The 12,640-nt window shown below is 40.0% G+C and overlaps 1 protein-coding gene across 9 annotated transcripts in view; it reads left to right on the top strand.

Moving 5' to 3' along the window:
• The window catches only part of MAP7D3 (MAP7 domain containing 3), a 45,880-nt gene extending 33,835 nt beyond the window's left edge, over nt 1-12,045 (top strand). For 7 of the 9 annotated variants that reach the window (XM_027687367.1, XM_027687369.1, XM_027687368.1 and 4 more), the window contains 7 exons: nt 3,461-3,596; nt 4,715-4,895; nt 6,019-6,123; nt 6,352-6,405; nt 7,165-7,258; nt 7,644-7,842; nt 8,973-12,045. In XM_027687367.1, the coding sequence (XP_027543168.1) occupies nt 3,461-3,596; nt 4,715-4,895; nt 6,019-6,123; nt 6,352-6,405; nt 7,165-7,258; nt 7,644-7,842; nt 8,973-9,282 (1,079 nt within the window). In that variant the 3' untranslated portion in view covers nt 9,283-12,045. The remainder of the gene's footprint in view (nt 1-3,460; nt 3,597-4,714; nt 4,896-6,018; nt 6,124-6,351; nt 6,406-7,164; nt 7,259-7,643; nt 7,843-8,972) is intronic. The other 2 variants (XM_027687362.1, XM_027687361.1) reach the window with 2 other exon arrangements.
• Nucleotides 12,046-12,640: the final 595 nt, after the last annotated feature.

Here is a 12,640-nt window from a genome sequence, read left to right as displayed (position 1 = left end):
GCAGCAGTGTCAGTCAGCTGAAGAACTCACTCATGATACAGTTCTCTGAGCATGTGTTCCTGTAGAAGGAAGCCTGGATGTCAGGCAGAGGTGGATGTTCCTGTGAAGTTGCACATCCATCTTCAGTGTCACATCCTTTGTCTTTGCAGTCAGAATGTCCATCCCTCAATGTGCTGCATTACTGTGATAAGTGTCTCACACGCCTCAGAGGGGGCACAATCACTCGTGATCAGTGTCATCAGCTGGTTGAAAGCTTCATAACAATTTGTCCTAGTCCTGCAACTTCCAGTTATTCTGGAACAAGAACACCCATCGTTGTTTCTTGGATGCCCCACCTGTCTCCTCTCTACACTGACTTCTGAAACTGTATTAACCAAATTTATCTGTTTCCATTTTAGTTTATTGCCAATCTGGAAGCTCTAGCCATCTTTGTAGTGACTCACACTGGGGCTGGATGAAGCTCTTTTTCTTTGATATGTAGAAGATAAGGAAATAGTGGGCATGTTCTTCAACATAGAGATGATTTCATGTATCTCTTTGAATGTTTTGGTCCACTGCAATATTGCTAAGTGAGCCGAAATCTTTTTTCTTAAAAAGTTGCTTTCAATTTTCAAGGCAATTTGCCTTTTAACACTTCTGTGTCAGCAGTTCACCTTGTGGGTTGGTGCAATTCCATATCCCTGACAGCTTCTGAAGTCAGAGCCCACCAGTGAATGGCATGTGGCAAATCAGTCTCCAGGTCTTGTAGGTTCAGCCTAATTTCAGCTTTGTGCACTTGTACCTTCATCCCATCTCTTCTCCTTCAAACTGAACTTGTTTGCCTGTTGCTGACAGCAATCAAGTTTCTGTCAGTTTTTGTCTTGTTTTTTTGTGTCTTCCTACTAAAATACACTGTTCCACAGTAAAACACTTTTTATTTTTCAGTGACTTGGAGCAGTTGTCATTTCTGGCAGCAGCCTTTCGCAGCTTCTCTGAGAATTAAAAGGCTTGTTCAACTTTAAGCATAAGAAGTGCTCCTTCTTGAGCTCTCACCTTATGCGTGATGATAGGTAATAAACTATCATGGAGCCCCACTTTTTGTATCTGGGTATTGAAGGCTTTGGAATATGATCTCTAGATTGTGAATAGATGACTTGGCTTGAAATGTGTTGGAATCCTCCCTCCATCCAACTAATACTGCACTCTGTGAGTGTTCTGAGATGTTCTCTTGCATGTTTCCCTCTTTCCCCTTCCATCACAAAAAGGTGCTCTTTGAAAAAGACAGTTCTTACCAGGAATGACTGGGAGTACAAGGAAAAAGAAGCTGAGTGTGAAACACTGGAAGAATCTTCTTACAGCCTGCTATCAGTCATGTTGGGAAGTTTTGTGTCCTGCCCTAGGAAACAGACTGTACAAGGGGTGCATGGAGATGAAAACAGTACTGAAGTAACCATGTGGAAAGCATCAGTAAAACTTCAGAAGTGAAAATGTAATGGGAAGGTCCCCTATAGGCTTGGGGTCTCCAAGCCTTTCTTTTGGTTGTTTTCCCCCTGTTCTTTCCATATCCACAAGTGTTCTGAACTGGTGTGACTAATTTTCTTCTGTCAATACCAGATATTCATCATATTTCAAGCTGTCATTATCATGTTGTAACCCTAGAACCTACAAGTCTAAAACCTTTAGGTTTCTTGCTGAGCATTTGATTTTCTTATTTAGGTTCAGTTTTGAGGAGGGAAAATAGGTTAAGCCTCACATTAAGTATCAGCCAGATTTGATACAACTGAGAGAGATTCCAGAGGTGTTAAAACAGGATTGCTGTGTTGGTTGCTGTACAAGTGCACAACAAAACCAGCCCTCTGCTGTAAAAAGTGACTAGTCTGAACTGGAAAGACACTGATATGGTGGAGGAAAAGAGAGGCATTTTGATTTTTTCATTGTTCTCCCTCCTTTTCTTTAAGTAGAAAGTAAAGTTACAGAATATAGGAAGAAAAACACTTGCATGTCTTGAATAGGCAGATCAGCTAATGCTTTTTATAACTGCAGGGGAATGGTCTTTCTTGCTCAGGAGGAGGAGGACTTTTTGGACCGTGTTCAGCTTTCAGTCATGGCTGATTTTCCTTTGTACCGACATGACTGCAGTTTTTTCCCAAATCAGAAGCAATGTGTATTCTGGGGAAGTGGTATTTTTTCAGCATTGAATAAATCTAAATATTAGAAAACTCTCTGTGCCTGCACTCCATCAGTGCTGAAGTGCTTTACCTGGGACTGCCAGAACCAATTTTTATGCACAAAGCACAGCCATGATTCAGCTGCTGAGGGTTTGCTGGGTGTAATTATGCCCTGCAGTTGCAGGTAGCGACTACGTGCCCATGGGGCTTAAGCAGCTTTTCAGGTATTAAAGTTCCTAATGATGACATTGTGTTTTGAGTGATTTGTCTTTAGGTCAGAAGCAAAATAGCTGGTCAAACCCTGATGTCATTGTTCATTAAAATTACCTTGACTTGAAGGCTTATGTTAAGCAAACGTATATGTGCTGTTTTGTAAAATATTAAAAGGAAGAAAGGCAGGTCCTCACCAACATTATGATCTTACTGCTCTCCTGACATCAAGAGCTAATTCTCTGAATATTCAAAAGATGAGGTCCTAAATATTTCTACAGACTAGTAACTGATAAAAATCAGAGTTCTTTCAATATGTATATTGAGAGTAGCTGGATGGCAGCATGGCTCTGGGTGTTTTTCCTAATGTTAATTTATAATAGTTCAGACTGATGTTCAGACACCATAACACCAGGCAGGACATGAAGAAACATAAACTGCAGGACCGTGCAGATATTTATTAGCCTGGTGGTTGAAGCTGTTTTGATCTCCATGTAAATTGGAAATTGATTTGTTGCTAATGTGTAGAAATACAGAATTACTGAAGTCATTAGTATGTGCCTTCAGGGCCAGATAAAATGGTGATTATTTGCACTCTAAGGTACTCTATAAATATAAAGGCATGAATTTTCATGTTATGAAAAATGAAAAATACAAAAATTAGTCTTTCCTCTTTAGGGTCATGTGCATTCAGTTTTATTAGAAGAATGTGAAGTATATTTCCTAAAGTAGTATTTGCTTTCAGTTTTCTTTTCAGTGTTCAAGAGTTATATATTCTGAAAACATGTCTTTTCAGAAACATGTTTTTAAGAGCTATGATAGTTGGAGAGTATCTTTAGTGTATCATCTGGAATATGGCTGGATCAATATTGAAATGAGTTGTTATTGTTTCATTGTCAGTGAGATATTGTGTGCATCTCTTGAGGGCTCCTCTTGGGCTCTGGTAGGCCCTTAGATAAGGGTGCACTCAGTGAGTGATGAGCACTGATCAAACAGATAGTGGATCAGATGGCATGAGAAAGATCTCATCTGACAGTGATAACATCTTTCTTAATTTTAAGTTACTGGAGCTTTTTAACGGCAGTTTCTTTTAACCTTTGCAGAATCAGGTAGCAAAACAGTAGCAGGGACCACCACAGCTGAAGAAGCTGCTAAAATCTTGGCAGAGAAGCGACGTCTGGCACGGGAGCAAAGAGAGCGCGAAGGCCAGGAAAGAATTCAGAGACAAGAAGAAGAAAGGTAACAGTTGAGAGAAGGAAGGGATGCTTTCAGTGGTGGGGTGTGGTTGGAATGGTCATTCCAGTTGTATATGTTTTCCAAGTCTTACTTTAAGTTCCTGCAAATCTTCATGCAGTTCCTGAAGCAAGGAGGCACCAGCACATTTGAGATGGGACAGGTTGCTGTGTGTAACATCAGTTTATATCTCAGTGTATATATATAATGCATAGTCCATGTGAAATCACTGCTTCTTTTTCCTTACAGTCACCAGTGGGGCTTTTAATTCAAAACCAGAATGTGCTTTTTACATCACTTATGCTTGGCCTGTTTGTATTTGGTTTGAAATAGTCAAACCTCTCTGTATTAAATTTTTCCTTTGATGAGCTCAGGCAGTGGTCTGATGGTACATTAAATCTCATGTCAGTGATCTGAAATCTAGATCAGTAATGTGGCAGGCAAGTAATTCAAAGTGTTAGATCAGTGTGCATTTGGTTCACCACGTAGTTGTTAAAAATAAGTTGCTAAGTTAGTGCTGAATAACTTTATTCCAGGTCAGGGGTCACCTGTCTGTGCTTCTGTGAACATGGTGGAATATCAGATTTTATCTGTTTTCTGGTCATGGATGTAAAGCTGTCAGAAACTTCAATATAATCTGTTTTAGGTGTTTTATCAGAAATGTCATCAGATCTGCTGTATATGTCTGCATGAGCTGGCAGTGTACACCTCCAGTGCACCTCTGGAATTCAGGCTATAGAAGAAAGAGTTTTTAGGAAATCCCACTAAATTTATGTTCGACAGTGATTAAAATCTTCATTCATGTTATGGTTGCAGATGGTATTTATTAAATGGTTGTTGCTTAATCCCATTCTCAATCAAACATTCCATTATTGGAACAATGTGCCTTGGCCTTGACTTAATCAGCAAGGAACATAAACTCACAGATAGTTTCTTCCAAGTTATTCTGATTTTTCCTTTGACTAGTCTGGATGGTGACAAATCCCCACCAGAAAGTGCCTTGATGCAGTAATTTTGTGACAGGATTATTTAGAACTTCCATGCTTTCCTACTCTGTCTCATGTGCATGCACACTTTTAAAGAAATAAATACCCAGTCAGTAACCTGTATCTTGGAAACACCAGAATCAGAGAGGAAGAGATGACCAAGAGAGCAACTGAGGAAAAAGCGCGGCGGGAAGAGGAGCTCCGGAAGCAGGAGGAAGAGAAGAGACTGTTCCATGAAGAACAGCAAAGACAGGCTGAGGAGGAGAGGATCCGCCGGGAACAGGAAGAGCAGGAAAAACTCGCAGAGCTTCAGCACCAGGTCTGTAGGCTCCCACTGTGTTCCTGGTACAAGCTGCCACCGTGTTTTCCAGAGGGCTGTTTTTGTTTCTTTCACGTAACGGTTTTGACAGGTCTCTGTCAGGAATGACGTAAAGCAGAGTTCATCCTGGCTGAGATGAATTTGAGAGTGTCTGCAGGTTCTTTCCTTCCCCTGGTCTATGTGATTTTTTAAAATGTTTTTCCCCAGCGTTTGGTAAATTCAAGTGTGGGCAGAAGCAGCTATTCTGGACATTTTTTTTGGCTGTCAAGGAGGCATCATTTTGCATACATAAAATATCTGTACCGAGCCCACTTTACCAGCTACTGCTATGAGTTACAAGGAGGTGGTCTGTCTGGAAAGTCATCTGGCTTGCTCTGATTCCTTTAAAAGAAAGATTGGTAGTGTTTCCAAGTCTGCTTTTCCTGTTGCTAAATAGTCTTCCACAGCAAGTATCCATGTACTGTTACAAAGGCATCCTTTGAACTGAAGGGAGCTGTTCTGCAAAAAGTAGACTTTCCTTAAATTAGATTAATTCTGAAAACTAAGGCAGTTTTACAGTGAAATTTTGTGTTTAAAGTGCTGTATCTTATGGATAGCATTGCAATGTGTCTGAACATTTCTCTATAAGCTTGTTTAAGTTTATGACAATTATTCAGAGTGTTAACTATGTTTCTATCTTTCCAGTCATACTGGAAAAGATTTTACAGTGTAAAAGGAACAGAAGATGTTCTGCACCAAGTGTCTTGGTAGCAATACCTGACTGCCAAGATTTTTGAGTTAATCTTGACACGTTCAGAATTTAATTGCTGTCTTGTTACTTTATAAATTATCCTTCTTAGACAAATGTTCGTCCTGAAATATAGTCTGAGCTCTGAGTAGCTCAACATTCAGAACATTTGCATTATATCAATATAGTTGAGGTTCAGTTTCTGAATGTCATAGTAGTATATATTTCATGTCAGTAGCTGGGTAATGGCATTTAGCTGCAATGTGTGGTCATATTAAATAGTGATTGTCTGATGTGCCTGTCTGTGTTGAACCAGAATCTCTGTAACAACTCTGCTTTTGACTCTTGGGAATGAACTGTGCACTGGGTGCTCTCTTCTTTTTGTTTTATTTTCAGAGAGAAGAAGCTGAAGCAAAAGCTCAAGAAGAGGCTGAAAGACAGCGACTAGAAAGAGAGAGAATTATGCAGCAAAATATGCAGGAAAGGCTTGAAAGAAAAAAGGTAGACTGTTTTGAATTCTCAGCCTAAAATAGTGGTTGGGATGTTAAACTGAACAGACAGTTTCTGATGCATTTAAATAAAAGTAGTGTGTTTTTTTAAAAAAAGGAAACTCTGGCTTTAGAAACAATGAATAAAGTATTAAATTAATGGAATATGAAAATATGATTGAAAATTTAAACCAGAATGCTGAAATATAAAGCTCTGCAAATATTTTCCCTGTTTTCACAGAGAATTGAAGAAATAATGAAAAGAACACGAAAATCGGATCAAAGCGAATCCAAGGTACTTTTTTTTTTGGATCTGTATAATAACAGAATAGGCCTTTCCTTGAGAAGGCTTTGCCTTGTATCCTGTCTTTCTCTGTTATCCTTACACAGACTGACTTCTGTGTGAAGTACAAAGTTCTGGTGCACCAGAATAATTTCCAGTAGCTTCCCATTGCACACACTCTTCTGCTCTGCTTGTTCTGACAAAAAGTCTTGGATGTATTTTTGTTCAAGGCCTACAATGTGATCTGTTATTATCACTTGCAGATTGGTTTAAAAAAAACCCACTGGTTAGTAGGGCTTTTTTTTTTAATTGTATACGTTCTGCCAGCATTGTTTTTCCCTAGAAAATTTACATTCCTGGCATCATCTGTTTGCTTAAAGCAAATCTTGGATGCCCCTTGGATTGCTGGATGTATTTTTTAATGCAGTGAGGTTTGTGGTCAGTTGTGCTTATTGGGGAATAGTTGTTCCTCTCTGAATATTCAAAGATCTAAGTCTTCATATAGCTGAAAATCAATAAAAATTTAGCACACACCTTGGAGAAATGAGGGGAGAAAGAACTCAGGAATAATAGGTAGGAGGTGGAAGTGGGTCCCACAGGCTCTGGCTCAGTAGAACATTTATTGCTGGGTGAGCTGGTTGTCTGTGAGCCTTTGGACTTGTGTGGCCTCCCTGCTGGGCACAGAATCGTCCTGTGTGGGAACTGTGATTGAGCCTTTTGTGAAATGCTGGAGGGTGGGGAGCTATTCCAAGTAACACTCCGGCAATTCAGTTGCAGAATGAAGGGAAATCTGCCTCAGAGGTGATGGAGGGAGAGGATATTGAAGAGGAGGAAGAGTTGGGTCTTGAGAAGACTGATCAACCAGGTAAGGAAACTGTGGATGAGTCAGGTCTGAGTAGCAATGGGTCTCTCAGTAATGTCTAAGCTTTGTTGAAAAAGTCACTCATGTAACAGCACTGTGGTGGTCTGAGACACCAGTCCCAGAAATGCCAGGGAGGCTCTCTGCTTGGACAGAGAAACAGTCAAAATTATTTGAGAATGAAATGGAGGCAACTTTCATTTTACAAGTAGATTTTTAAAGATGAAAAACGAGTTTCATGTTGTTATAGGCAGCTTATCTATAGAGAAATGAACCTATTGAAGCCCAGTGCCCTGAGTTTTAGCTAGGAAAGGTCATTTTGACACTTCTAACCATTCTGTTACTGAAGCTCTCCTTTTTAATTTATTTCTTGTTTTTCCCCCATTTTCAGGAAAGCTCAATGGCATTGACTTGCTCCAGGAAGTCAAGGGGGAAGCAGAGGGTTGTTTAGAGACTGCACAAAGCTTGATCTCAGCAGAATCTGAGGAACAAGATGAGTCAGAGTTGAAGGCCAGTGAAGTGTTCATGAATGGAGGCGACTTGAAAAGTGATGAGGGGTCTCTGTCTGTTAGTGAACTAAAGGATTCCAGGTGAGTTTGTGTAGGCAGCTGCTTTACTGTCAGAGCAGTTATCCCTCACACAAAAAAAATATCTCTGCATTTAAAATAAATTTAGTGCTGTCTGTAGCTTTGCCTCAAATCTTGCACCCCACTGGCTTTTTGGTGTGTCTGTGCCTTGCTCCAGACATGTGGTGTGTGTGTGCTGTCAGTTCAGTGCCTCACACAGAACAGTTAGCTCAGGATAATTGTTTGTTTAGATGGCACCATGCTAACAGTACTGGCTTTGCTGAGAAGTGAGACACAGCCAGTGTTACAGCATGGCAGTGTTCCTTATAAAGAGTGGCATTGGCTTGAAATCTTCTCCCTTGAAATGGCTTGGGGTTCTTCTCATTAACAAAACATTAAACAAGAGGGAGGGGAGATAACACTGAAAAGGAAGAATAACCTACAGGAAAGCTCTAGAACAACGTTATGCTGAAACACCAGATACAACACAAGAGCCTCCCTTGGTGGGAAATGGTTTTTGTGGTATTTCAGATTTTATCTTTTTGAACATAAAGCATTTCTGTCAGCTACTGGAAAATCTGTCCTCTGATGCTTATTCCATTTGCTCATCTAAATGCTAATGACTTAGAAGTGACATTGTGAACACTTTTTTAAAGTGATGATAAATTAATCTCATTCCTCCAGTGATGGAATATAAAGACATTTTCATGATTCTTCAAAGAATGAATGAAAGCTGATCAATGATTTGGGGTTAGATTTTGAATCTTTTAAATATTTCTGGTCTTCTGAGGCTTAGTTTTGTGCCTGAAAAGTCACAGCTGGAGAAAAACAGGAGACATGCACACTACTAAAATTGGGATTTAATGGTTCAGGGCTTTAAACTTGTTGCTTTCTTATATCAAATTTCTGCAGCCAGGCCTTACCTGAGAGCTGTTAGTACAGTAAAAAGTTGGTATGTGTTGGTGAGTTGTTCTTCCCCATTGGCTCTTGGAGGGGACATCCTGTGTGGCAGCTGGAGGAGCTTGTCTGGAAATGCCCTTCAGGACATTCAGTGCATTGCAGAGTTTTCAGTCTGCTAATTGTTTGGCCTGGAATAAATCTAAAGGTTAAACGTGCAGAAATTGTAATACAAGTGTCCTTTTTTTCTTTTCTAGCCATCCTGCAAAAGAAGTGGTTATCGATGACTCAGTGAAATTGGGTGTTAATGAAGCTGATCATACAATTGGACTTATTCAGAATCTTAATGGAAAATCTGGTTCGTGGACTTTCGAGGAGTTCATTGACGTTGGAGTACATTCCAAGTCAACCAAACTGAGCTCGGACAGCATCTCTGCTGGTAACTGTAATCAAAACTTGAATGATGCTGCTACAATACCTCCTAGTCCCAAATTGGCTTTTGAGGAAGATGGTGCAGTGAATTCATTGACCAAACCTATAGATGCTTCATCAGGTAATCCAAGCTGACTTCCCTGTCTGTCTCTTCCTCTGCCTAGGCAATTAACTTCCTTGCGTTTTGCTCTCTTTGCCTTAACTACAGCTTCTTATTTTCAAGGCACTTTTTCCAATGTGTAGACCAGAGGGAAAGCTCTTTCTTTAGTGCTGGTAACTTGAATTCTGTCAAAAGGAGTCACCAATCAATGCCTTTTTAGGGACTTGTTAAGGCCCAACATTAAGGCTCTTCCAAAGACACAACTGAGCCCTTGTGAAGCTCCAGTATCTCCTACCAGCACTGAAGCTCATCTGTTGTACTTTAAGCTTCTTCTGAGATATCTTAAATGGCACATGTTACTTTTGAAGATACTAACAGTTTAAAAGGTGTCTGATGTAACTCTACAGGCAAGATCTTTCCACTCCTAGGCATGTTCTGTAACTTTTTGATGCTGACCTGCGTGGTCTTACAAGGTGTCCTCAAAGTCTAGCAAGGTATTAGCTGTAGAATAGTTTCACTTCACTGAGGCAGGTAGCACCAACCTGAAGTTCCACAGACAGTTGTGTTACATTTTGAGAGGAATAATAAAGCTGTACACACACAAAATTCTCTGAATTTCCTGAAAGAAGCAGGGCTGCATCTCAAGCCACATGTACTTGGGAAGGCAAACCTTCATGCAGTACAGCATAGTGTGTCAGAGAGGCTTCAGGAAGGTAGTTTATGTAACATAGACTAGACTTCCCTGGTGTTGGAGCTAAACCCCAAGTGGTCATATTCACAGCAGGAGATCTCTTTCCATGAGATAAATGACTGTGTGATCAGTGAAATGAATGGTAGTGGAAGAAATGAGCCTTGCTATCCACATTTTCTTTCAGTGATGTGTAGCACTTTGTTTGATTAAAGTGTAGCACTTTTCTAGACTGAACTGTTTCCTGAGTCTCCTCTGTCACTCTGCGTCTTGTGAATTTTAGTCCTGTGGGCACAACCTGATCGAGGCTTCCCTCATGGCCAAGACTAACTGGGCCATGGGAATAGACAGATTTAATGGGATTCTGCTGATCACATTTTGTTGTGAGCAAAATCATTAACTTTTTAGCAAAGAAAGTGTTGCCTTCTAATTTTGAACTTGAAAATGTTTAGACTTTAATATGGTTTAAGAATTCTGTACATAACTTTGAAAACTAACATTCCTGTAAAAAGAAAGAAACCCCTACCCCTACTGTGCTGGTTTTGGACCATAAGTGTCTAAGTGGTTCTGTGCTCACTCCTGGATGTAGACTCTGACAGTGATGATGGATGCATGTGGCATACACACAGTTATGATGGTTAAATGTTTTCTTCTCTTTGCTCTTTGGACAGAACTGTGAACACTAGAGACCTGGAAATAATCTGATTGCACTTCAGTAATCCAGTGTTTTCTCAAGTACCGAAGGCCTTGTTTTGAAAAGCTGCTTGTTTACCTTTATCCATCTTCAACTTTGCAAAAAACACCAGGGGAGGGATGAAAAAGTTCTAATTTGCACCTTGAAACATTTCAGGGAAACTGTTGTGCTCATGTTCTTTTTCCATTCGTTTAGCTCATTGTTAGATAAGGTTTCCTAGTTCAGATATCCTTTGTTTCCCTTTTACAGACTTTACAGTAACCTGCTTGAGTCTTTTGGTTTTTTTATTTCCCTATCAGTATCATGTACAGCAGCAGGCTACTGGAGGCTCCCCTCTTAGCTGCAGACTTTGCATATTTCTAAAATGGCCCTTGATTAAATAAAAGACTCATTCAGTGTGTGTTAAAGCTGAACTCCCTTTGTAATGTCTAGAAAAATGTTGTTGCTTGTTAGTTCATGTGCTATTTAAAAATGCAGAATTGACTATCTTCAGTTTTGAATGGAGAAGAAAAATTCCTTATCTAATGTGAAAATTTTGACAGTTTCAAAATCTGGTGTTGTACCATCACTAATATGTTTTAATCTATTGGCAAACATCAAAACATTTTACAGCATGTGCACTAATGTATTGCAAAAATGTCAAGTCCCTAGATATGTCTGTCAGTGCAGTTTAATGTGTCATGCTTTTAAAAAATGTTTTCCTTTTGATTTACTTATTTATCTACACTTATGGAAGTATTATTTTATTGTGTACATAACAGTATTAGACCATTGAAGTCATGTTTTGTTCATGTTCATTATTCTAAGTGTATCAGTTCCAGCTTTGTAACAATGGCTGCAAGTTGCATATATATTTCCCCTCCCCTAAAGCCTGCATTAAATAATCTATTTAACCCAAACTTGCCTGCTTTTTACAGCATGAAGAGATTAACGAAGCATCTTCTGAAAATTGCTACTAAAAGTAATAATGCAGCCTTGTTCTGATGTCTCCTGTAAAGATAGACTGGATAGGTGGTTACTTTAAAGAATAGCTGTCTCAAATCTTGCTACAAACCACTGGCTGATCCTCCAATTCCAGTGATTCGTCCAAATGGCAGCTGTTTGCAGTGGGTAAATGCAAATGGTTTTGCTGGAACTACACCTGTTCTTTCCTCAACACCACGGTTGCAACAGAAGCCCTCAGCCCTCTCCCTCTTGCTGTTCAGAAATGCCATAGAACTGTTTTAGACTTTTAGAGCAGTGCCTTAGGTAAAAGGAAAACTGTATTTTTGTATGATAGCTGTTCTGTTCTGGCAGAGACAATCATTCTAACAAAGATGCCAGTATTTTCTTCTGTGCTGATATTTGTTGAATGGTCTGATACAGCTCTGTGTAAATATGTGTGCACTGTTAAATAAACTTTGCAGTTGAACAATGCTTTATTTTGTAATGCTAAACATGACCTTACTAGGCCTCTCCAACCCCATGCCCTACTGACCTGCCTTGAGATGCACCCTGCTGCTGCTCTAAGTACTCCCAACTGCACATTCCCAAACTAGAGGCCTCCTTGGCAGTTGCATCTGTGTGGGTGGGAGGGTATTTGCACTAACACCTTCAGCTCTTGCTGTGTTTGTACATGCTCATATGTATGATGGCGTGTTCATAACTCTTGAATTCTTTAACCTGCTTTTCCCTGTCAGCCTTTGCTTTTCCCTTGCAGCACCAGCATCTCTGTGTTGGAAGGGTGAGTCCAGCAGTGCTCTGTGGCCACAGTGGGGCAGTGCCCAGCAAGAATACAGCAAGATGCTGCCTTTCCTTTTTCTTGCAAGGCAAGGCTTCTTTGTTGGTAGGTGAAAAGGAATGGCTGGAGCAGCATCCAATTGATAAAATATTTCTGTATTTCAGTACTGTGGAAAAAAAACCCACCAACCTTAAACCAGCATTAAGGTTGCCGAAGGGTTGTAGATCTGTGCACGATCAGTGGCTGTACATATGTTCTCCAAAGGGCTTTTTCACACAGGCTGTTCCTGGC

Source organism: Neopelma chrysocephalum, unplaced genomic scaffold, assembly GCF_003984885.1.
Source record: "Neopelma chrysocephalum unplaced genomic scaffold, ASM398488v2 Primary Assembly neopelma1_73b, whole genome shotgun sequence".
Taxonomy (NCBI): Eukaryota; Metazoa; Chordata; class Aves; order Passeriformes; family Pipridae; genus Neopelma; species Neopelma chrysocephalum.
This window is presented reverse-complemented; position numbering and strand designations above follow the sequence as displayed.